This window comes from Cricetulus griseus, chromosome 7 (assembly GCF_003668045.3).
Source record: "Cricetulus griseus strain 17A/GY chromosome 7, alternate assembly CriGri-PICRH-1.0, whole genome shotgun sequence".
NCBI lineage: Eukaryota > Metazoa > Chordata > Mammalia > Rodentia > Cricetidae > Cricetulus > Cricetulus griseus.
The window spans coordinates 8,475,722-8,500,565 of NC_048600.1; the positions used below are offsets into that span (position 1 = coordinate 8,475,722).

A 24,844-nucleotide genomic window follows, 5' to 3' on the forward strand; every position below is an offset into this window, starting at 1 on the left:
TGCATGAAAAAGGAGACAGTTAAGACAAAGGAATGCTACAAGATGGGAAGGGCGAGAATGAAAAATAAACACAGGTTACACCTGCACCATATTTACAGAAGAGTGAGCAGCCAGACATTGTAATTAAGTCTGGCCTCATTCCAGAATAATCAGCAATTAACTGTGCTCACAGCTCCAAACACCAGGAAAGACAGATAGCAGAGTGAAAAATAATGAGAACATCAAGATAGAAAATAAGGCGGACAGAGCCATGGAAGTCAGACAGAGGCTGTGAGCAGGGAAGGAGGCACCGAACAGAGGGAAGGGACCTGGGACTCACTGGGTCACCGACAGAACTGAGAATAGCAAGAACCACGGCAGCTGCCTAAGCCCTGGCTCTAGACCCAGAGTGCATCTCACAGTCCTGTGACACACAGTCCCGTGACACACAGCTCACCCAGTCTTCTGAGCACACTCACCCTCGCAGTGTCCCCGCCTCGCCATCCGGAACCCACTGTCACAATATTCACAACGGAAGGCCCCAGCAGTGTTGATGCAGCGACCCTCCCTACACACATCAGGCCTCAGGCATTCATCTACATCTGTGTGAGAGTGAGACACAAAGTATTGTCCAGGGTTATTTTTATTTATGTTTTTCTTTAGTTGATAATTGGCATACAAAGTAATAGATTTCTTTTAGGGCCTTTACAAACAGTCTTAGTTTTTGTTTTTATTTCTTTCCCTCCAACCTGCTCCCCCCGGCCCCAAATTCCTGCTGCTTCCCTGACCTATATCCTTCCTCTCCCAATGTCCCCTTTCTGCCTCAATGTCACACATTTCCTATACCCTGCCAAACACACTCTTCTTTTTAAGCCTCTATTTCCCCCTTCTCATGTGTTCCGTTCTGGTTTCCTGGCCTCTAGCCATACTCATTCTATACAAACACACATACATACAAAGCTAGGAGTTGTGTAGTTGTGTATAAAGAGGAACAAGTAGTATTTAGACTAGATAAACACACTTAATATTTTCCAAAATATAGTAATTTCGTTTTTTATTTAGAGCCAAAAAAATCCCTTCCACATATACATGTCATATACATATATGTATATGACACACAAATATATGTCATATAATATATATCGCATTTTTATTAACCATTCATCTATTGATAGCTATCTAGGCTGGTTCCATTTCCTGGGTACTATAAATAGCACAGAAATAGCTATAAGTGTATATATATCTGTACAGGATATAGAGTCTTCGGGGTATATGTCAGGAAATGGTAGAACTGGATCATATGGTCTTCTGTTTGTAGGAGTTATTTTGTTGTTGTTTAGGTTTGTTTTTGTTTTGTTTTGTTTTGTTTGAGAAATCTCCACGCTGATATCCAAAGTGGCTGCACCAGTTGTGTTTTGCAAAGGTACCACTTCCTACCTCTCCTAGCTTTACTTAAATATGAGAAGGAAGTGTCCGGTCTGCACCATCATCTCTTTGATGTGTTCAGCATGCTCTCAAGTCACACTATTTTGATTTGCAAAACCCCAAAATAACCTCTTTTCATTCACACCTTTGATACTCTTCCTTCCAAAGTGCTGTCCCCTAGTACCAGGAAGATTGATATACCATAGCAGATGTTTACTTAATAAAAGGGTGTTGGATTATTTGTAGAAGCCCTGAACTGGCCCAATCCCCCCAGATCCAACATCAGGAAGAACACCATCATTACCTATGCAGTTGGTACCATCCTCACTGGCCATAAACCCTGCTGGGCAAATACACAGGAAACTTCCCTCCGTGTTCTCACAGCGACCCTGGGAGCAGAGGTGTTGGACCTGGGCACATTCATCGATGTCTGTCAACAAGAACACAATGGGAAAGACTGGAGCTGTGTAGCTGTGTAGCAAAGACTGTTTCCCTGTTCTGTAAAACACCAAATACCAACACGAAGTGACCTCTCTCCCCAAATACACAAAGGAGTGTTAATAGGGCATATGAACCCACAAAACATAACATTAACAGTTCAAAAAATATAGATTCCAGCTCAATAGAGAAGGCTATTCTAAGGCAAGCAGGGTCACCCAAGCACTGGGATTGACCTCCATCAGGATAGTCAGGGACAATCCCACCTGCAGTGCACTTAGAGGGGCACTGGGTCATGACCATCTCTATTACCTTCCCTACTTAGTATTTGAGGTTCTGGGGAGGACTGCACATTACAGATGCATGGGAAAGCAAACAGCTGTGAAGGGTCTCTTTTACCAACCACACGAAATGCACACAGTAAAGAAGTACGCTGTGTATTCTTTTTGCTTTATTTATTTTGCCAGTGTCTTAAAACATAGTGCATTTTCTTTTAAAAGGAATCAAATTTAGGGTTAACATGATAATCATTTGCTAAATTCTGTATCACCTCTGGAATAGCTCCCCCGCCCCCTGAAACATAAAGTTCCCTTACTAAGAAAACCATTCTTCATGCTAGCATATAGAGATTTTGAATTTAGAAATCCCTTTCAGCTTTTGCATATGTATGTGGGTTCATTACTGCAGCATGTATCAGTGTGGATTTATTTAGGCTAATGCACGATTACTGGTAGCTACTGCTGAAATTCATATTTTATTTCCTTTTGTAAGTCAGCCCACCTGTAGCAAGGGAAGTGGCATTAAACACAGAAGAAAGGGAATCCTGCCATCTGGGGAAGCCACGCCTTAATTCTGTTTAAAAAACTTAAACAATAATGTTTTCCCAAGATGATTAAACTCAAGGAACATTCTATTTCTTTTTCCCACTCAGCAGTCTATTTACCACACGTGTCTCTTACCAACACATTTCCTCTGCTGCTCACTGAACCTGTAGCCATCGTAGCATATGCAGGTATATCTCACCGGCAGGTTGATGCAGTGTCCCGCCCCACAGATGTCTGGATTCACAGTGCATTCATTGATCTCTTTAAAAGAAACAAAACCATGTGAAAACCACCACAGCATTAGCATTTAATTGTACCCATTCAGCAAGGCTTTGTGTTTCACAAGCAGCTGAGTGACTCACTGCAGGCGCATATCTAGAAGAATACAGTGTGCTAACTGCAAATTCATGCAGTTACTCTGTGACTGATCACCTAGTTGTGCTTAAGCTCATCACTCGTTCCTAGTGAATCAAGCTCAAAGATGAAGTCAAGCAGGAATGCCAAAGGTTATAAGAAAATCATTCCTCCACAAAGCAACTTCCTTCATCGTCTATCAAAGAGCTCCTCCGACTCTGTTTCTTCCTATGTGAGGGAATTTGAATCTTCATATGAACTCTCCTCATGAGAAATGCATGAGAACTTTCTATTCATTAGCAGCCCAAATGTGAGTTCCTCAGAAATGATCAAGCTGATGCAAAATTTCACCTCTACTATCCAGGCAGATTGCTGAAACTTCTACATGTACCGTACAGTTGTAAGGTGATTGCACTTTGCATTAGCAAAGTAGAACCATCCACCAAATCTGTTCCATCCCTTCTTTGCTTACCTACTGATGCTTGTATGACACTTTCTGCTTCTAGTAAACCTATACAATCAATACTGCTAAATGTTCACAACTCTCTCTCTCTCTCTCTCTCTCTCTCTCTCTCTCTCTCTCTCACACACACACACACACACACACACACACACACACATACATTCATGTACAACCACACACATGCATGCACAACCACACACATACATGTACACACCACACACACACACACCCCACACCATCACACCATGGTGGTGGAGATTTCTGGGAATTCATAAAAACGAGCTTAATTATCACAGTATACAAACACACCTTTCTGGGATGAATGTCCTACCTAACATAGTCTGTCTTCAATGAGCCTTGCTGGAAGATACAGTGGCAGAGAGTGATAAGTATAGTCAATGGCTTTCATGGCTTGCAGTCAGAAAAAGTTACAAATTTTGCTGTCATTTATAGTCCTGCAGCATGGAACAAGTTGCTCAGTCATTTCCAGACCATACTTTCTTACAAGTGCAAAATGGAAATGGTTAGAGTTCCAACTTCAGAGTGATCCTGAAAAAGGAAGAGCTAAACAGCAGGTGTGACTTGATGTGCAGCTCAAAGAAGTCATCATTATGTCACCATTGCTCACAATGAAGTTCTATATGATCCTAAGGAGGATGGGGCTGGCGAGGGGGCTCTGCAGATAAGAGCACTGATTGCTCTTCCAGGGGAACTAGATTCAATTCTCAACATCTGCACAGTCTGCAACATCCAGTCCCAGGGGATCTAACACCCTCTTCTGGCCTCCACAGGCACCAGGCCACAGATATACATGCATGAAAAACACCTGTTGTGGGATAATGTATTCTGTGTGAAGATATATTGCTGTGATTGGTATAATAAAAAGCTGAATGGCCGATAGATAGGCAGGAGATATAGGCAGGATTTCTAGGGAGAGAAAGGATGATTGAGAGGAATCTAGGTGCCAGGAGACATGGAGAGGACCCAGGGGGTGCAAGATGGAAGAGAGGTGGCATTATTTGATAGACCGTAGATTAATATACATGGGTTAAGTTGTAAGAAGAGCTAGTTAGGAACAAGCCTAAACTATAGGTCAAGCTTTCATAATTAATAAGAAGTCTGTGTGTCATTATTTGGGAGCTGACTGGCAGGACAGAGAGACTTGCTACAGACATCTATACATATAAGATAAAATAAATATCATCTCATTTCTATGTGCTACAAAACTCTGAAGGTAAAAGGTGAAAGCACTTTCACTGTGTTCACTCACAGAGTTTCAGGTAAAAATTCTCTTGTGCAAATTTCAGAGTCAAAAAAAAATAGAAGAAATATACCTCTAAATATTGTTGACCTATTATAGGTAGATGCCTCTTATGGAAATGATTGAAATATCAAGCTCTTGTTTTGCTAATTATTGGTACTTCTATACACATTATTTTTCTGGCCATTGTCTTAAAGCAGGAAAGTCCACATTTGCAATAGTAAAATGAATTCATCATCATGAACATACTAGGGCCACGATTCAGAGCAAACTAAAAGGCCATAAAACCAGCGTTTGTACAAAAGATTTGATCGCTGCAGTCCCCCTTATGCATCCCAATTTCTTGATTAGCAAATATTTATTTGTTATTTTTTGGGTATAACTATAGGTTGGAATTTTTACACACATGAATAAAAGTCTCCGAAAACACAGGGCGCTAGGACAGAACTCAATACATTCCCACACCACAGTTCATAAATGTATTCCAATTATTTCTCTTATGCTTGTTCTGTTGTGTCCTGTTAACCATCTACATGACATGATTAGCAATGCTAACTTTTTGGTTGTGGGAAATGAAATGAGTAACAGTGGCTTTTCTTTCAACCCAGCACATTAAATTAGAGCTGAGGGTTGAGGTTAGACAGGTAAAACACACTTGGGAACGTTAAGTTGACTATCTTCTAGATTAAGCACTCAGAGGCACAGCCCAAAAACATTAATCCTGGCTGATGAGGCACTAAACATGTATGGAACTGCCATGTTGACACCACTAGAGGGTACTAGGAGATGTATAAAAAATGGAGGGAGGGAGGAAGAGAGAGAGGGTGGAGGGAGGGGCATTCTTACAACACACTTAATTTCTTCATTGGTTATCCCATTTTTACAGTGATTAGTTATTATAACTTCCAATGTTTTGTCCTCAAAGATTGCTTCCATTCACTTGCTGGACAGAACGAGCCTCAATCACCCTCAAGATAGCCTATCTGCTTTCTACTAAGGAACCACCAAGAAGTTACTCAGAATCAGTGTTTTTTCTGAAAGTTAGCATATATCAGCTAGGTTTGGCATTACATTTCTAGAATTTTAGCACTTGGGAGATGGTTATGGGAGAACTGAAGGATCTGAGCTACATGCTGAGACCCTACCTCCAGAAGCTAAGCACTGGAGATTTTAGCTCAGTACTTGCCTAGTATGAGCAAGGCCCTGGGTTTTTGGGTTTAATTTCCAGCATGCACACATGAGTGGTGCTTACCTGCAGGCAAGTGACCTCATTTCTATAGAATGGGCTAGTTTACGAAGAGATACACATTCCTTTTAGAAACTGTCTACAGAAGCTCTAGAAATACAGATAGGACCTACCACTGAGGCCAGGCCACTCAGACAGAGCTCCCTGGTGAATATGAACATCTTTTGTTCCAGAGATTGTTTGGTGCCCAAGAGAGATGGTCAAGTGGACTCTTTCCTGTGCCCTTTAAAATACACATGTGCCACTTGGGTCACCAGACAGTTCTGCCCCTGATACAACTGCACCCTCGCCAGCTCAAGAATCTTATTCCACTCCTGTTACTAAAATCCACTGAGGAATTGGGGAAAAAAGAACCATGAGCAAAAGCCAGTGGAAAACCAAATGCTCTGTGTCTCTCACCAATAAGGTCTACAGCAGACTTAACAGCTCAGTGTGTTTATTTTCAAAAACTCAGTGAAGAGAAGATTTGGGCCAATTGTGAAAACCGGTGCGCTGACCCTGAGGTCATTTCTCCATCATCTGATTATTCAAAGGAACGATGAGCAAAGACAATGGAGCTGGGATAGCAAAAGGTGATGGCTTTCTACTAAAACAACCAGTTCATTTCTCATCAGCATAGTACTTTTGAGACTGTAATAACAGCAGGAATATACTTCGGGGACAGACATTTTCGAAGGGGTCAGCTCTGAGTTCTGGAAGAATTAGACTAGCAAATAGTTTTAAAACATTCTGGCCATGGTCACTATGGAAGTTTCCATAAAGCAGTTATGGGGGAGGAAGAATAATTCCTAGCTGGTCTGCAAGGGCAATGGAGAGAGAAGAGGAAGAGCCGGAGCAAGGCATCGAGTATTAACTCATGGAAAGGTTTATTAAAATGCCCTGGCTTCCCAACTACCCCGGGAGGAGCAGACATTGTCCCATAACAATTGAAACAGATGTTTCCACTTTGTAAATATTTGCTAGAGAAATAAAGGTTTGATTTTTTCCAACCTATCCAGCTATTATGACACTGTGTGAAATCGAGAATGTATATGCTGAAATGCATGATTGATTTGTAAATGGTAGGCCAATAATGTTGCAAGCCACCAAATACTCTGCTCCTTGTATAATACTTTGCTCCTTGTATAATATTCCTTGTTCAAGGCTGTGTGGCTAGATCCAAAAAGGCTCCTTTCCAATCTTGCAATCACAGAGATATCATCACTGAGCAACGTGGAACTGATTGTGTTTACTTCAGAATCATAGGTTAGTCCATCCTTTCCTTCAACTATGGGAGAGAATAGCAATAAGGCATGACATTGATTGTGCTTCAATGCTAAAGGAGAAAAATTATACAATGTTCCTGTGATAAATGATGTGAGGGTTCCTTAGTTCTGTCTTTGCTCATCGCATTAACTAGCAGGGATGTTTATATTTTGATTGAAAATGAAATTTGGCATGAAACAGTATTCTCATTCTAGTGGAACTCGTGTTCTGTAACATCTCTGAAGTTGCAAATACATCAATTAGAAGCCTCTCTATTTATATTTTTTCCCTAAGGATGGATTCCTTCCAAAAAGCTATTTTCTAGAGGAAGTGGAAGCACTTTACAGCTGTTACGCAAAAAAGGAAAAAAAAAAAATCAGGGTCACTTGTTTCCTGGAAGGAAATACTTGTGCTTCCAACATGTGATAGCAGATGTTAACCCTGAATATCTGCCAGACTAAATTGAGCTGTCTTCTGACAACTTTGTATAGCAGGGCTTTATTCATTTTTCTTTCAATCAGCTCTGTAGTTCAAGCTGAGGCCCAGAAACTCCCACTTGTCATTCCTCACATGTTTGCATTTAAGTGATGAAACCAAGACCATTAATGCCAGAGAGATGGCTCAGTGGCTAATTGCACATACTGCTCTTTCAGAGCCACCCATGTCGGGTGACTGATAATCACCTGCTCCAGGATTTCTTTTGGGCTCTGCAGACACAGCCCCACCCCAACCTACATAACACACACACATACACACACACACACACACACACACACACACACACACACACACACACACACACAAATAAAATAAATCTTTATTAGAAAAAACACATTCAGGATAATTTCTATAGTTTTGTTTAATGATGAAACTGCATCTGTCTAATTGAAATGTAATTAACTTTTGTGAAACTAATGTGTGAAGAGGTTTGTCCACTGATGCCAGAGATGCCAATTCAGAACTAAATTTACCTCCACACTGGGAAATGGAAATGCAATACTTAGAGAAACCTGTGGATTACATTGCCACACTGCATTTTATAACACAGAGGTAAATAATTACAAGGATTTTGTTCCCCCAAATAGTACATTACATGCTTACATGTCTTAAAATGAGCAGGACAGATGTACACATAAGGGCTCAGAATATGGAATAATAATTTCAATCATACCCATTGAAAAAGCACTGTCATTTTTGTTAGATCATAGAGCCTGTATTTCTACTAATACCTCTATCAATCTCTATCTACCATCTTGTTATCTATTACCTGTCTCTCTCTCTCTCTCTCTCTTTCTCTCTCTCTCTCTCTCTCTCTCTCAACACACACACACACACACACACACACACACACTGGAGCCCATCTCTTCCCCACCCTGCAGTCTCTCTCAATGGACAGAGTACAAGAATCCTGTGAGCTTGCCGTTCTCGCTTTCTCTCCCTCCCCATTTGTAGCCCCAGGATAAGTTTACATGCTACACAGTGCCTGCCTCCATGCTTCTTGGCATGAAGGTGAGGTGAGGCTATGTCATGGGGCATGAAACTTGCCCACCATTCCTGAAAACCCTTAAGCATCAGCAACTGCTCTTTTTCCTTTTGAATTGAAGACCCTCTCTCTGTTCTGGACCCCATCGTGATGTTATGGTGTGATCTCCTAATGGTCTCCATTTCAGTCTCATCATGGCTGCCTGTCTATGAGCCGGTTTGTCTCTGGGGGACAATTTCATAAAAGTCCACCTTCCTACAAACCTCTTCTTAGTTAAGTTATGATGGCTTCACTATAGAGCTCCGAAAATCTTTAGAATTGCTCACAGTTCTATAGCACTTCACTCAGTATTAACAACAAAATTCACAAGGAGATGGCATATAGCTCAGGGAGGGTCAAGACTATGGGTACAAGCAAGTCTTGATTCTATCACTGATTAGTTGAAAGTTTGTGGTTGAACCCATGGCCTGCCACTTTTTTCTTTGTCACTTAGCATTTTACTCCCTACAACTGGATGTTTGGGCTATCCTCTCCTTTTCTCTATTATAGACTATGTTGAAATTCCCTATTTGTGTTCCTTAGTGTCATTTTTTTCCTATGAATGATGTTACTACATTTTATTACTATCCTATTACTAACAATATTAACCTTTTCAATTTTTCTCATTTGTTTAGAAGTAATACATTGCTGGAGGTTTTTTTTTTAATAATAAGGATTGAAATATGTTTGCTATAAGAATTTTTAAAATATACAAACACATATCTAAGAACAAAAAGACCACCTATAACCCTGTTCTTCATCATTGGTAAACACAAATGCCTTTCTTTCAGTCTCTTTTTCCATATTCGTTGACATTTAAAAATAAATTTTCATAATGACATTGTGTCCTACATTTCTTAATAACTATTATTATGGAAATACTGCTTAAAACATTAAATATCTTTAAAATGTTAATAGCTCTATAATATGCCATTACGTATATACCCTGATTTATTTATGCACAGTCATTTCCAATGCATTTGCTGTTATAACTACCCTAGTAAGGATCAATGTTATGCATTTGATATTACATTTCAAGTGCAGTTCATACATGTATTTTCATAGGATGCAGAATACAGCAAATACTCCTCTGACCTGTTACTTGTGTAGGAGCAATCACTTGACTGGCGCTAGACGTGGAAGCTTCAGGGGCCACTTCTACAGGCACAGGGGGTGATGTCTTTTCAATCACCACTGTATGAAGGAAGGGGAGATAAGAAAAGTCAACCTTGTTATGTTCACTGACATCTGTGGGCAACATGGAAGTATAACTTACTCTAAATAAAATAGTAGCTCTTTTCAAGAACTGGTAACAGTCCTAAAAGCTCATGATATTAAGTCACAGTTTTGGTTTGACTATTTAGTTAAAAAAAAAGCTAAGAAAAATCCAGAATTCAAAAAATATGGCCATTTGATAAATAAAAAGTTCCAATATTTAGATGATGTATACTAGCCCTGATCACCGAAGATAGTGAGAGGCTGAGGCTTCCTATTATACTACTTATATTACTCCTCCTACACTAACATTGTTCCAGTGTAGGAACCTACTACATTATACATTTCACAATGAAATGCAATGATACAGTCCAATGACTCACCAAGAAACACACACAAGAATCCCCTTTTAAACAATACATATCAGCATAGGTTACCTGGAAACTGTGGATGCAGATGAATAGTTGAAATGCCCGGGGAGAGCTGGGGTTGCCCAGGCTCAAGTCTGGTTTTCTCTTGATCCAGGGAAGTTATTTCCTTGGTGGTTGTTTTTTAGAGAGAGATAGAGATGGAGACATAAAGTGGGAATTACTTTTATTTTTCTCATGTAGTGTTATTTTATTTAATTAATTATATTCTCAGAAAGACAAAAAATATCAAAGGATCAGATACACACCTATGTATGTGACTTTAAAAAATTGTGCTGTTACAATGTCAATTTTCTTATTTTAGCAGCTGTGCTATCTATGCACATGCTCTCATCTGCTTCCTCGGACTTCAAAGTCAAACCTTGAAAGCAATGACCTTGGTCCAGAGCTCCACATTTGATCTCCAACTGGGCAACACTAACCCTAATTGGGGATTTAACATCCATGCACTCACAGAGGGCTCTGCCACACTGCCACATTTTGTAGATTAAATGAATAATGGATGTAGCAACTGAGTCATAAAGAACATGCACTAAGTTTAAATATTTTACACCAGGCAGTCACTGTGGCCTTCTTTAGCCTCTGTGGCCTTCTTTAGCCCCAAACTCTCCTCAGCAGTCATAGGCTACCATAGCAATAGCAGCTGCAGTCTTAGAGGACTACAGGCTTCTAACTCAAGCAACATAAAAGTTAAAAAAAAGAAAGAAAATAATCCAACAGTCATCATGGCTTAGCCTTCAGCTATAGCTCTTTAGGAGCTCATGCCAATGGGACAGTTAATCTAGTTAAGTAAGGTATTTGTACCTTTTCTTATACCAGCGTGGGGCCAGAGGGCTCACAATACCTCATTAAATGCATTCATCAAGTTACTTCCTCACCGTTACCCAACATCTTTCCTGTCTGGCTTAGTTTACTGAAAGCCAGCTTCCTGGCCTTGGTTTCACTCTTAAGTAATCTCCTCGCTTTAGTTTGCTACCTTTCTATGCTGCTACAGTAGATACCCTCACATTAACTCACTCTTGAGACTTATAGGCAGAATCTCCCCATCCACCTAAGTGTAGCCTTCCTAATCAATACCACTTTTCCACTTAATAGGCAGGGGCCCAGATCAGTAGCTATTTCCCCACTGACTACAAGTGTAGTCAGTATTTCCGGGCCATCAAAGCAGGACCAAGTTCCCTTTCTGACCTAATTTTTGCTGCTGTCAATTAAACCTTCACACACATATGTCTCACCCTTGAACTGACCTCCTTTACCCACATCTATCTTTAAGATCACGAGACCATGATGTCAGTCCTAAACAGATTCTGATTTTATTCCCCTTCCCAACTATCCCCTTTTAAAGTAAAATGCTTAACTATACAAGGAAAATGGTCAAATGATGTTAAGACTATATAAGAAAATGTTCATATCTCTTTCTGAATAGATCCTCCAGTCCTGAGCATTCTCTCTCTCTCTCTCTCTCTCTCTGTGTGTGTGTGTGTGTGTGTGTGCGCGCACGCGCGCGCGCGCTTTCATACCCATGCACTCACACATGAATGCACAGTTGGTCCTGTAATGTACTTTCAACCTATGTGTGTGCACATGTAGGAGTCAGAGATTAACATCGGGCCTCTTGCTTGCTCACCCTCTGCCTTATCTTTTGAGACAGTATCTTTTCTTTCCTATTCTCAATTACAGTTGCAATAAACTACAGCATAAAAAGAGAAAACCAAAACTGAGTTATGACGGGTTTGTTTAGGCAGTTGACTGGCATACTTATAACCTCAGTGGTTTCTTTTCCCCTCAGATCATTCAGAGCTAAACTCAGAATCAACAAAATTGCAAGCTACTGTACCTCATCCATCATTCAAGATGCTCACTGAGCCACAGCTGTGCAAGTTAAGTTTGCAGATCTGTTATAGTTCTTTCAGGCTCAATAGACCACAGTCTATCCCAATATAAGCGTTATCATCTCACAGTCATCAATTCTTTATTCTGGATTCTTTTAACACTCTCATATGATAACATATGCTACACATAACATTTGAAACATCATTTGAAATAGTTTTTTTCCACATCCCCTCACATGAGTTTTAACGCCTAATATATTCCTGGCAACTGGAGGAATGATATACAAATGAAAAACATTTAATAATTACATAATTTCCATATTATCACATAAAGACTCAAGGCAGGAGAAGGGGCAGAGAAGATGAAATATTACAAAAACAGGACATCAAGTCAGCAAATGTTCACATTTCCTGTTATTGAGTCTCACTGTGCCTACTCCCACCTCATGTTCCTAAACCCAAAACTGATCAATTTTTTAAGTATTTTACTGTGGCTTTCAAGGGTCTTTAATCTAGTTTTATCTAATATGATCCAAACACTTGTGTTAAATTTTAGTTGGACTAATCAGAGTCTCACTTAATTTTATATGCATACTGAGAATACATAATTGGACAAACACAAGTGTCTTCCTTTGCAGTTTGTCCAGGCAACTAGTTGACCCTATGAACTCTGCTCATCATTTTACTCTCTCCAGAATTTAGCTTCTGTAGCAAGAGATGTTGTTCCCCACCCAACCCCAGCAACCGATTAGCCATCACTTTCTGAGCACTGAGAATGCAACACCCATTTAGAAAATCCTGTCACAGAATTTCTTGCATCAATGAATTGTGTTTCCTTACAGTAAATGATCTATATTTCGAACATCCTAAAATTTTAAAAAATCCTATTCATATCCTTAAAAAGCATCTTGAAGTCAACAAGAAAGAAGACTTTAAAAACAGTGAATGAATTACCTTCTCAGGAGGTGCTGTTACCACTAAAACCAGAAAAGAGAAATGGGAATTAGCATGGCCACGCACAATCCACTCATCATATTTCAGTTTTCAAAAGGCATTAGAAACCCATTATCTCCCCCAAACAATTACAAAGCAAATTAAGTTAAATGTGGAATTCCTGTCATCTGCCATTTTCGAGAATTCATAAGCAACAAAGGACATTTTGTGCTATTTCATTGTTCAATTATCCAAGTTCAGAGGTCAAAGATTCAAAGTCTTTCATTCAAAATTAAGAAAATTAACCTCAATTTTAAAGAAAACACTTTCTGAAACATTACTTAATGCGTAATCTTGAGTTTGGGGAACTTCCCATGCCTTAGAAAACAAACGCTTCCCATGTTCAGAAACCCATCTGATGTCAGAGTTAAGAAAATGACATTTTTTTCAGTGCAACATGAGAATGGGTACTGCATTTTTTATATAAACCAGTTTTTCATGAAGCCTTCTGATTATTTTCATGCAGACATGCTAACTAAATCAAACAAAAGCCAAACCTCATAAACCAATAAGAGACAATTATAATTTCACATCAATATAATTAGCAACTAAAGTATTACACAATCACTCATGTTGTTGTAGTGGGGTGATGTCTTTTATTTTGAAATGCTTGTTTTCATTAAGCAATTCTTAGCACTAGTCCTCAACTTTGCTTTTTACTTGGAATTTTCTGAGTCAGTATGTCTCCTTAACCCTTAACAAAAAGGTTGGATGCATTAATTCCAAGAAGCAATGAGGCTACCAGATAAATTAAATCCACTGCTCTTTTGATGGGAGGGAGCTGACTTTCTACCCATGAAACCCACTGTTAAGAAATTCTAAAGGCAGAACCACACTTGTGCCCATCTCCTTCTAAACAAAGGATGAACAACCTAGGTCAGTGGTTCTCAACCTTCCTAATGCTTCCACCCTTTAATACAGTTCCTCATGTTGTGGTGACCCCAGCCATAAAATCATTTTTGTTGCTATAATTTTGCTACTGTTATGAATCGTAATGTAAATATATCTGATATGCAGGATGGTCTTCGTGACCCCTGTGAAAGAGTGGTTCAACCCCCAAAGGGGTCTGAACCCACAGGTTGAGAACCACTGACATAGGTGAACAGAAACAACACTAGGTGAGGTCCTACCTGCTCTGCCTACCCAAGGAAGAATTACAGCACAGTGAGTGAAAGGGTAGAAAGAAATATGCCATAAGGCACCAAGCTCAGAGCCCAGAAAAACCCCTGCTACCATGGAAGGTTATGACAAGTTACCACATGACCCACAAGTAGGCACCCAAATCCTTACCTAATGATCAATAGCAAAAGCCAACAAAAGCTTTTTTATTTTTTTAGAGCAATTAAATACATTCCTTATAGCCCTAAAACTGTTCCTTTTTCCAGGAGTGAGGCTTTTCTGTAACAATCAAAATAGTCAGAGTATTGGAAATACTGCTTTACCCACCAAAGAGAGAAGAAAATCCCCTGGAGGGTGGGGCAGAGACTATCAAACTAGAGAGATTGAGACTCCCCGCCCTTGGCCATGGGTCCCATTATACACTTTGAATGACACATAGCAAGTCATGTGTATGGCTTGAATTTCTCAGAAGGTAAATGAAAGGACTTCATCAGTGCTCTCCTAGAATCTTGGGCTGGCTGTCTCCTACTTACCTGCCTGCTCCTGCTCCTGGTTTTATCCTACCATTATCCAGCTACACCATTTCACTGCCAGACCCACCATCATTTTATGAAAGCTCAGTCCATACTTTTAAGCCTGTGTTCTACTTTATACACAGACATAAATCTGGACTATTCCCTAAAGATGAAAAACCCTCTCCAGGAGTAAACACTAAGCTATACTGTAGCTCCCCTAAATGCAAGACATTGTTCTAGAATTCTCATGAAATAGTTACCTGCTTGGCACACACACACACCTCAGCTGTGATCCTCAATCAGAGAAAATGGTCCACTCTGTATCTATTATCTAAGGATGTTTGCAGTGTTCAGAAACCATTTTAGTAGTAGCGGCAATAGTGTGTGTGTGTGTGTGTGTGTGTGTGTGTGTGTGTGTGTGTGTGTGTAGTGGGAGTAGCACTATCATGTATTGTCAAAGGTCACCGACACAGCTTAACATCCTACAAGACCCAGTATAGCTTCCTCACCTATTCAAGAATTACACATTTGAAAATGTCAACAACATTAAGGCTGAGAGCCGTGCTCCAGAAGGGTAAAAACATTCACAAAAATGGGCAACTAGAACCCACACCCAGCATGCAAGCTCACCTTCAGGTTCCGCCATTCCCGGCCGCTGTTCCCGCGAGGAGGTCAAGGCCTCCGCTGGCTCTTCCTTGGCTGGGAGAGGTGGAGGATGAGTACTTTTAGCAACAGGTTGAGTGTTCTTTGGCTTGACAAACACAGCTTCTTTACCTATATGCTGATGGACTGGCCTGCGTCTATGAACGCCAGAAACCGTATAACCCATTCCACCAGGACAGATTTCCTTAAAAGCAGCTAGATTTGGGATGGGAAAATATTCCTTTTAAAAATCTAACAGTGCAAACTTATACAGAGGAAAATATCATGATGAATATCTCTTAATAAGTCATTGCTAATATAGGTACATTTCAAAACTTTAGAAATAGATGAAAAATGTAAGCAAATTGCTTAAATTCCTGGTAAACTTGCATATTTACAGGGAAAAATTCTACTTTTACTTTAAACATTTATTCACCTATGAATTCTTCATCCTACCCAGTTAGAATATATATACATATGTATGTATATATATACAATATATGCACATGTGTGTACATATAAATTACATAGTATATATATTTAGCATGAATTTTATATATTGTATTTATATGCTAGTAGCCAACATACCATTATGTAGACTAAATTACATATGTAAACTATATTACATGAAAAGATAAATATTAGCAGTCATGTTAAGTACAGGTGACAACTGTCTAATATATGAATATATGAATATGTAGTATTAACAATAGTCAGGTTTTCTTCTTTCCCTCTGCTTCTGTACTTTCACTGCTTATTAACAAAGAGCTCAGTGGACATCTAAGTAAATGACAAACAGTAGATTTAGGAAAATGAGGTACTGAAATCCTCCTGAATTGTTTCCAGTTGACAAACCCAAGGACTCAGCCAGAATGGAGTGCTACAGCTAGAGTGGGGGTCCCCGTGAAGAAAGGGCAAAGAGGAATGTGTTTTTTCAAAGGTCCCTCAGACAGTGAGAAGAAATCCACGAAGGAGGCTACAGATGGTAGCCACAGCAGGGAAGAAATGCCAGAGCAAGTGTTGAATGAACAGACGGGCATGACAACTAGAAAAACCTGGTCACTTTCACTAGCCAGAGGACAATGGGACATTCTGTACCATGTAAGTGCCACACTTGCCAGAAAAAGGAATCTTTAAAATGACTTTTTTCCCCTCCAAGCAGACTGGGTATGGTGTGTGGTTTGCAAGGCTCCAGCAGCAATCTCTAAGAGTTGGTGGAGAAAAAGACAATGGTGGGTAGTGGTATGTGGCAGAGGCCAACGCCACATAATTCCTGGGCTGTTGGTGTTGGAAGCAAATTACCAAATGCAAACAAGGGGGCTTATAGTCAAGTTTTTGTTTCTACTTTTGAAATTGAAAGTAAAATAAATCATTTCTCACTTTCACTGAACAAGGAGCCATGTTGGATGTACTGATCCTAAAATTATCCCTTGAGAAAGAGGAATCCTTTAAAGCATACTGAAATCCTGCTTTTCTAGGGATCAGACACTTAACTGTGGGATCTACTGGAACAGAGAATTCCTAAAAAATGAATACTTTAGAACAAGGCATGGTTGTTTACCTAAGCACATATTTAATTAAAATCATTACAGAAGCAAAACTTGCTTAAGAACGGAAATTGTATCATTAATATCATTTTCAGATTTCATTACTGTACTTTGGGAAGTAGTCCTGATGTACAATCCCCTACTTGGCTACACTTTGTGTAAGGATTAAGATGCTGTCAAAGTGGAACTTAGAGAGAAATGGGTTTATGAAAGCAAAGTTTTCTTTTTAGTGATGAGTTTGTTAGATAGCACAGCAGGGCACTAGAGCCTATGGGAGGAGTCTATCACCATCCGTTCTATTAACTCACCACCACCAACATATCACTTTTGCCTTATTGTTCCTTTTGATTCTAACCAATGCCAAAGGTGAAACTGAAGTTTACATCCAAATTCTGATTTCTAATGTGTAATTTGCTACTTTAAGACATTACATGGCCCTAGAGATTTAATGCACTTCCCTATATGGGAAGTTTCTCTAAAGTAAGCAATTTAGTGAAATGTTTTGAAGCTACACCAAGCCAGTGAAAGAGAAACCACACCTTCCTTGACCATATGATGACCGGGGCTTGTAGGTCATGTCTCTTTCTCTTCCATTAAACTCCTTTTGACTCTACTTGAGAGTTTATTGGTTTAAAAGTAAGGTATCTAGAAAAATGTACCCTTTCGGAGCTCTGGGGAATTATGAACCTAACTGAGGGGTAAAGACTTAACTTTTTAACACTTGACCCCCTTCAAAGTTCACAGTGGTTTTGGCAAGATCTCCTTTAGCATTAGCTTCACAGCATAAATACAAAACTGAATATACTTCTTTGTATTTCTGACTAGTGAAATCAAGTGCCATTTCAGTAGCCAAGTAAACAAGTCAACATTCACAAAGCCATTATTGTGAAACAATGGGTGGTGGACCATTAGCAAAGCACATGGCCCTGTACAGCTTCCTGGTTTTTACACTTAAATATCAGTCTGTGAGTTCTGGAAGCTGAGAATAAAATGCAAGGGTTTATCTTCTTGACTTAACATTCAAAATGAAGTCTACTGTTACCCAGAAATAATTGGGAATTCCTTTGTACATTTTTTTCTGATTTGAGCTTCTGCAGCTATGTTTTCTTCTGAAATGATACAAACACATTATACCATTCAGAAACCAATAAACAACCCAAGCTGCTGAAGTCATTTTGTTCCTGTGCCTGGGAACATTTATGTGTGTGTGTGTGTAGTTGGCCATGGCTTACCTGTACCTGGAAGGGGACATTTCTCACAGTGTGGTCCCCAGGCCTTGCCCACACTACAACAGCAGATCTGCTTGGTGAGGTGAACAGAGAGAGGATGCATACAGTGCCTTCCGGGACTGACAAGGCGGTAACAGGGCCCCTTCTCTTCTGAGACCACAGGGGGATCCGCTGAAGATAGAGACAAAACCCAATGTCATTGAAGTAAAAAGTCATATCGCCTTTAAGTTAAAATAAGATGGCCCTTATAGCATGGATGAGAGACCATGCTTTAAGATAGACCCATCCAGATTAGGGGAATTACTTTTTGGCTAAGAGTCCATTCATTAAATCACTCTTTGAGTCAGAGCACTGAATGCTGTAACTAGTTATCCCTGTCCTTGTCTGGATTCTATTTGTAACAAATATTCATATAGGATGTGTGTATAAGTTAAGCATTTCCATAAACACCTACCTGTCCAACAAACCTAGTCATCTATGATTAATCACAACCATGACCCATTGTTTCTCTAGACTGGGCGGCAGAGGCAGTTCCAGGGCAACGATTGGTGAATGTCAAGGCACCATGGAAAATCAGGAGCGTGGTTAGTACCACAGACCAGCAGCTGCCCTGTTCAGCTGCAGAGCTGGTGGGAGCTCAGGAATCCTCACCCAAAGCCAAAGATTATAAATGGCAGGTAGGGAGTAGCTGCTGACCTGCCGAGACACACAAAGTCCCAGTGCAGCAAGAGAGCAGACAAGGTCCTCATTCTACGCTGCAAAAGGTAACCAGGCTATTATCATTCAACTCCTGCCTCCTCACCCTGATCTTCTACTGTAAATGAGTAGTGAGTGGTCATCACTCAGATACCTGACACACAAGGCAAATTGGAGAGCAAAATACAAGCCTTGTCTTTGAGATGTGTATTTCTTAAGTTAAAGCATGCATAGTTGGGGTAAGTGCTCCATGACAAGTCAACACTGCTGAAACAGTCTCAAGTCTGTTGCACCATCTTGGCCATATCTCTTCTCTCTCATGGTATCATCTCAATCTGCCTTCTGTCTAGCCCCTGGTACTCATGATTCAACCCAAATTCCCGCCCTTCTTGCTTAGATGCACATGTGCAGTTCCATCTTTCCAACAGGACTGACTTCCCAGGTTAGATATTCTAAGAACAATCTGAATAACTAAGGTGTATGGTGGAGGAAGACACAAGGGATATGACTGGCTCCAAAGTGTGGGTGATTTCTTGCCTGTTCCCCTAATTTTCAGGAAACTTGCTGTGATGGTTTAAATGGGACATGTACCCTATAGTTTATGGCATTTGAACACTGGGCCTCCCGCTGGCAGTGCTATTTGGGAAAAGGTTTGGTGGTAAAGCTTTCCTGGAGAAAGTACGTCACTGGGGGCAGGCTTTGAGGGCAAACAAACAAACAAAACCCATGCCTTCCAGTTTCCTTTCTCTGCTTTGTACTTGCGGTTCAGGATGTGAGCTCTCCAAAGGGGTCAAGAACATGATGGAGAAACCCACAGAAACAGCTGATCCAAGCAAGTAGGAGCTCACTAACTCTGGACTGATAGCTGGGGAACCTACATAGGACCAAACCAGGCTCTTTGAATGTAGGTGGCAGTTATGTGGCTTGGGCAGTTTGTGGGGCCACTAGCAGTGGAACCAGGATTTATCCCTAGTGCATGAACTGGCTTTTGGGAGCCCATTCCCTATGGAGGGACACCTAGCTCAGCCTAGATACAGAGGGGAGGGGAAGGCCTTGTTCCTGCCTCAAGTGATGTGACAGACTGTTGATTCCCCATGGGAGGCCTTAAGCTCTCTGAGGAATGGATAGAAGGTGGGGTGGGGAGGAGAAGGTTGGGGGAGCAAGGGAATGGGAGGAAGAGGGAACTAGTATTGATATGTAAAAATAAGAGGAATTGTTTTTGTTTTTGTTTTTTGTTTTTTTTCAGATGTGAGCACTCAGCCTCCTATTCCTACTGCTATGCCTGTTGCCTGCTGCCTTGCTGTTCCCAATATTATGCCCTCTCACCCTTTGAAAGTCCAAACCAAATTAAACTCTGTCTCCATTAAGTGGCCTTGGTCATAGTGTTTTATCAAAGCAACAGCAATAACAAAATTAATACACTTGCCTTTCCTCACCCTTATTTTTTCATATTTTAATTTATATAACAATCTTACAGGGTTATGGAAGACTCATTTTAATTGTCAAAAATGGTTAATTTTGTGTACCTACAAGGCTAAGCAATACTACCTAGATATTTAACCAGATACTGGACTGGATGACCAATTGGGTTTTGCTATTATTTTATATGACATTAACATTTAAACCAGAGGACTTTGACTGAAGATATTTATCCTCTAGGATATAAGTGGGCTTTATCACATTAGTTGGCAAATTTACAAGGAAAAAAATGACTGATTTACATTGATCAAGAATAAATTCTGCTAACGTCCTTCAGAAGCAGGCTGCTATGTCAGCTCTTCCTTGGTGGACAGTGTACTCTGTAGATTTTAGATTCATCAGTCTCTGTGCTTATGTCCACCAATCCCTTGAAATAAATGCTGCCTCCCCTTATCTATGCAAGAACATATATTACATGCAAGCATGTGCATTTATAGATGCATAGTATGTATTAACATGCAAGAAAGAATACTCAAATATTTATAATGTATATGGGATGGGGTTGTTTATTTCAAGGAATTGGCTCATGCACATATATACTTAGTCCATTGGTTCTGTTTCTTCAAAAATGCTAAAGTATATACTGGCCAAGCCTCAATAACTTTCTTACTTATAAAGAATAGGATAATATCCATATGTGACATTTGAAATACTTGGTGCACAGTAGACACATAATGCATGTTCAGATGCCTATGATAATACAAAACCCATCTATCTCTATTCTATCAAGTACGTTTGTGCCCAACTGGATCATCACTTAGAAGAAGTTCAGCAATCAAAGACATTAAAAGTGAACTGAAAGTTGGAGGATAAATGGCAGATGAAAAATTAGAGCACTCCTGAAGATTTCAAACCCACACCTGTGCTGAGGGCATGGATCAGTGATAAGGCATTCCCTAGCATGCACAGGGCCATGAGTGAGTTCAGTCCTGTTTCTGGCAGGAACAGAATAAAAAAAGCAAAATCACCTCCACAAAATAGGTCTAATAAAGCCTACTCTACTATTGCTTCTAAAAGAAGTAAGTAGATAGAAAAGTCTGGAATTCTCCCACATCCTTTCTGGCTTCTGTGCAGATAAGCTATGAAATGTCAGACGTTACAGACTAAAAGTAAAAGACAGCTTAGCAGCAGAGTACTAGACTCCTAAAGCAGAGTAAGCCTTTGGAATGATTGCTGTTGCTCACACAATACACATGTGCACACAAGAGTGTGTGTGTGTGTGCATGTAAGTACATATAGAACCCACACATAATTCTCATGTAGCTCACAGAGGATTCTGCTCTAGAATTTCCTTCCCCAAACATCTGGGTTTTACTTATAATCCATATTTACACAGAAGCAATGTCAAGACATTTCATCAGAGCCTATTTTATGCACAATGGGGCTTGATTATAAAATTAATCACATTAGTGTTGCTTCTAGATCCCAGGGCCATGGGCAATTCAGAACAGACCAATTTCTTCATATTCCTGACATTGTCCCATGACAATTAATATTCATTGTTGTTGTATTCTGAATGGGAAATGCCACCCACAGGCTCTTGTGTTTGAATGCTTGGTGCCCAGCCAGTGATATGGTTTTGGAAGGACATGAAACCTTTACAAGTTGGAGCCTTGCGAACTCTCCAAAATTAAATAATGGTTGCTTGTCAGTTCAGATTATGTCCTTCCTGACTCAGTCTACAGAAGGACAGAGTTCTGTGGCTGATGGACCATGTGACACTCAGAAAGAACCTTACTCTAAGCCTTTTCTGCCCTGGTTCTTTCACTTCTAAAACAGGAAGAATAACAACATACATCTCCTAAATACTACATGTGACAATCTATGCAAAGAACCTACCATAGGGTCAGACACCTATTAAGTACACAATAAAGACTATCACCTGCCACTATTATCTGGGAGCAAACAGGTAGCACAGATCTGTAGAATTAGAAGAACCTTTATTCTACTTCTCAAAAAACTAAAAATAAAATCTAAGACAGTGGTTCTCAACCTTCCTAAGGCTTCAACCTTTTAATACAGTTCCTCATGTTGGGTGACCCCCCAACAATAAAATTATTTGTGTTGCTTCTTCATACCTGTCATTTTGCCACTATTATGAATCATAATGTAAATATCTATTTTTCGATGGTCTTAGGCGAACCCTGTTGAAAGAGTTGTTTGACCCTCAAAGGGGTCTCGACCCAAGGGTTGAGAATCACTGATCTAGAACTATGCAGTTCAATACATCAAGCAAAAGGCACATATTACTGAATAAGCTTATATGAAATTTATTTAAAAGTTCAGTTCCTCTGTTGGACTGACTAATGTCTTCATTAGGCATCATGGATACAAATATCCTACTGTCCCCGAATGTTCTACCAGATGGCTTCTCAGCTCTGTTCCAACATCCTAACTCCCCCATGATTACTACAAGAGCAGGCTTGGACAACATGTCAGTAGAGATGTCTATGTGCCAATAAAACTTTATTTACAAAACCAGACAGTGGGAAGATTCGATCCATGGATTGCAGTTTACCAACTGCAGGCCCATAACCTTAAATCTGGATGCCCCAAATCGTAACTTTAAATCTCAACTCTTGATTATTAGATATGTGATCTGAAGAAGTTTCTAAAACTCTCTTAGCTCCAATTTCCAGTGTGTGTGACATGAACAATAATAACACATTTGATAAAGAGGGTGGGAAAACTAACTAGAAATTATGTATATAAATGTGACTGGCTTTTTAGAAAGAAGCTGCTCTTCTTTGTCTCATGATGGCAGAAATCCCTGAGCACATGTCCTCCTTCACCTCCTGTTTCTGTCAATTAACTCCAAGCTGAGGGATGGAGAATACTAAAGCCCCGAGGCAGATTTCTTTCATCTGAGGACCTTTCCTAAGCTTCAGCAGCAGTCATTATGGGATACCTAAATGCCTGCAGAAAAACAAGTGCAGTTTTGGGAGGCAAAAAGTCTTCCTCAATGTAGTTTACTTTTCTTCAAATTACTGTGCTGAGCCCAAACTTTGCCCTGTTCCCCATAAGACAGGCAGGGGCAGGCTTGGATTATATTGTCCCAGCACCCTAAGCCACAAGCACAGATCAAAAGAGCCAGCAAATGTCAGCATCCTCCTCTTGTCTCCTTTTTGACTACATGAAGTCAAGTGCAGAGAGTGGGCAAGGCAAGAAAAGCAAATGGCCCCCTTGGCTGGAGTCACGGAATGCAGAGGGTGTTCACCTTGTGGCATTCGGGAACACAGAGAGCTTCCCAGTGCTCATTAGTTATTGCCAAGTGCACTTCTTCAAGTTCACAAAGTCAGCCACACATTTTATGGCCTGGATGTACCCTAATTTCATGCTGCTTAAGCAAATGCTGTCAGTCTCTACTACATGCTTGTACACTCAAGCCCTGGCTGGAATGTGTGTGTGTGTGTGTGTGTGTGTGTGTGTGTGTGTGTGTGTGTGTGTGTGTGTGCGCGCGCGTGCGCGCGCGCGCGCATGCATGTCTAAGCACTTGCTCATTTCCTCATCTCCTTAGCTACTCTCCATAATTATGAGGAAACACTATCTGTCCCCACTTACTGAGAGCATCACAGTTTTTGTCTGAATCTTTCCAATTGTCTTCAGACTCTTCAACAGTTTCTTCATAAACAAGTCAGGACAAATAGGTACAAATCACAAATTCCAAAGGAACTGGACACACATCCATGATACCACATGTGGTAAATTCAGAGAGGAAAAAAAAAAAAAAGAAAGAAATTCATCTGTGGACCGTGCTGGAAAAGTGCTCAACTTTAACTCTCAGCTCTAAACTGGAACACTTAACTAGCAACAAATAAATATCTCTTAATACTTATCATTTCAGCTGTTGCAGCTGAACCGTAAAATTGAATTATTTATTTTTCAAATAAGAATGGAAGGTTGTTTAATAAGTTCAGAATTATTTGGGCAATGACAAGGAAAATAAATTCTAAGGAACTGTGCAAGTGTTTCAAAATTCACATTGGCAGGTTTCTACGATTTCATTAAAACCTGGAGGTCTGCCCTTCGTGCTAGACATCAGGGCTTGTCAAGCTTTCACAAGTCTATAGCCAGTTCTCCAAGTTTACCTAATCTTCAACCTTCCACGTGAGAATTCTAACCAGACTATGTGCAGTCAAAAGTCATTTACAACAAATTCTGCCTCAAAGCTCTTTACAATAATTGCTGCTTAAATTAGAAACCTGTTTACATATTTGTTTATGTAGTTCAAAGTAGCTGAAAGATACCTCTAAATTATCTGGATATTATCGACAGTTTGGTTTGTGCCCAAACATCCTAAATCCTTACACCAGTTTTCAAGCATGACTTGTATGAAAACTTTACAGTCTCATTCAGCCACCTCCAAAAAGCCCTCCCCCTACCCTCGTTGGG

General features: G+C 40.1%; 1 protein-coding gene across 10 annotated transcripts in view; it reads right to left on the bottom strand.

Annotated features, from left to right (window-relative positions):
- Ltbp1 (latent transforming growth factor beta binding protein 1) overlaps positions 1-24,844 on the bottom strand; it is a 373,886-nt gene that overhangs the window by 102,983 nt on the left and 246,059 nt on the right. For 6 of the 10 annotated variants that reach the window (XM_027426070.1, XM_027426068.1, XM_027426077.1 and 3 more), the window contains 8 exons: positions 18,281-18,448; positions 15,490-15,717; positions 13,187-13,209; positions 10,410-10,509; positions 9,853-9,951; positions 2,802-2,927; positions 1,709-1,834; positions 459-581 (listed from right to left, as the gene is read on the bottom strand). In XM_027426070.1, the coding sequence (XP_027281871.1) occupies positions 459-581; positions 1,709-1,834; positions 2,802-2,927; positions 9,853-9,951; positions 10,410-10,509; positions 13,187-13,209; positions 15,490-15,717; positions 18,281-18,448 (993 nt within the window). The remainder of the gene's footprint in view (positions 1-458; positions 582-1,708; positions 1,835-2,801; positions 2,928-9,852; positions 9,952-10,409; positions 10,510-13,186; positions 13,210-15,489; positions 15,718-18,280; positions 18,449-24,844) is intronic. The other 4 variants (XM_027426071.1, XM_027426076.2, XM_027426075.2 and 1 more) reach the window with 2 other exon arrangements.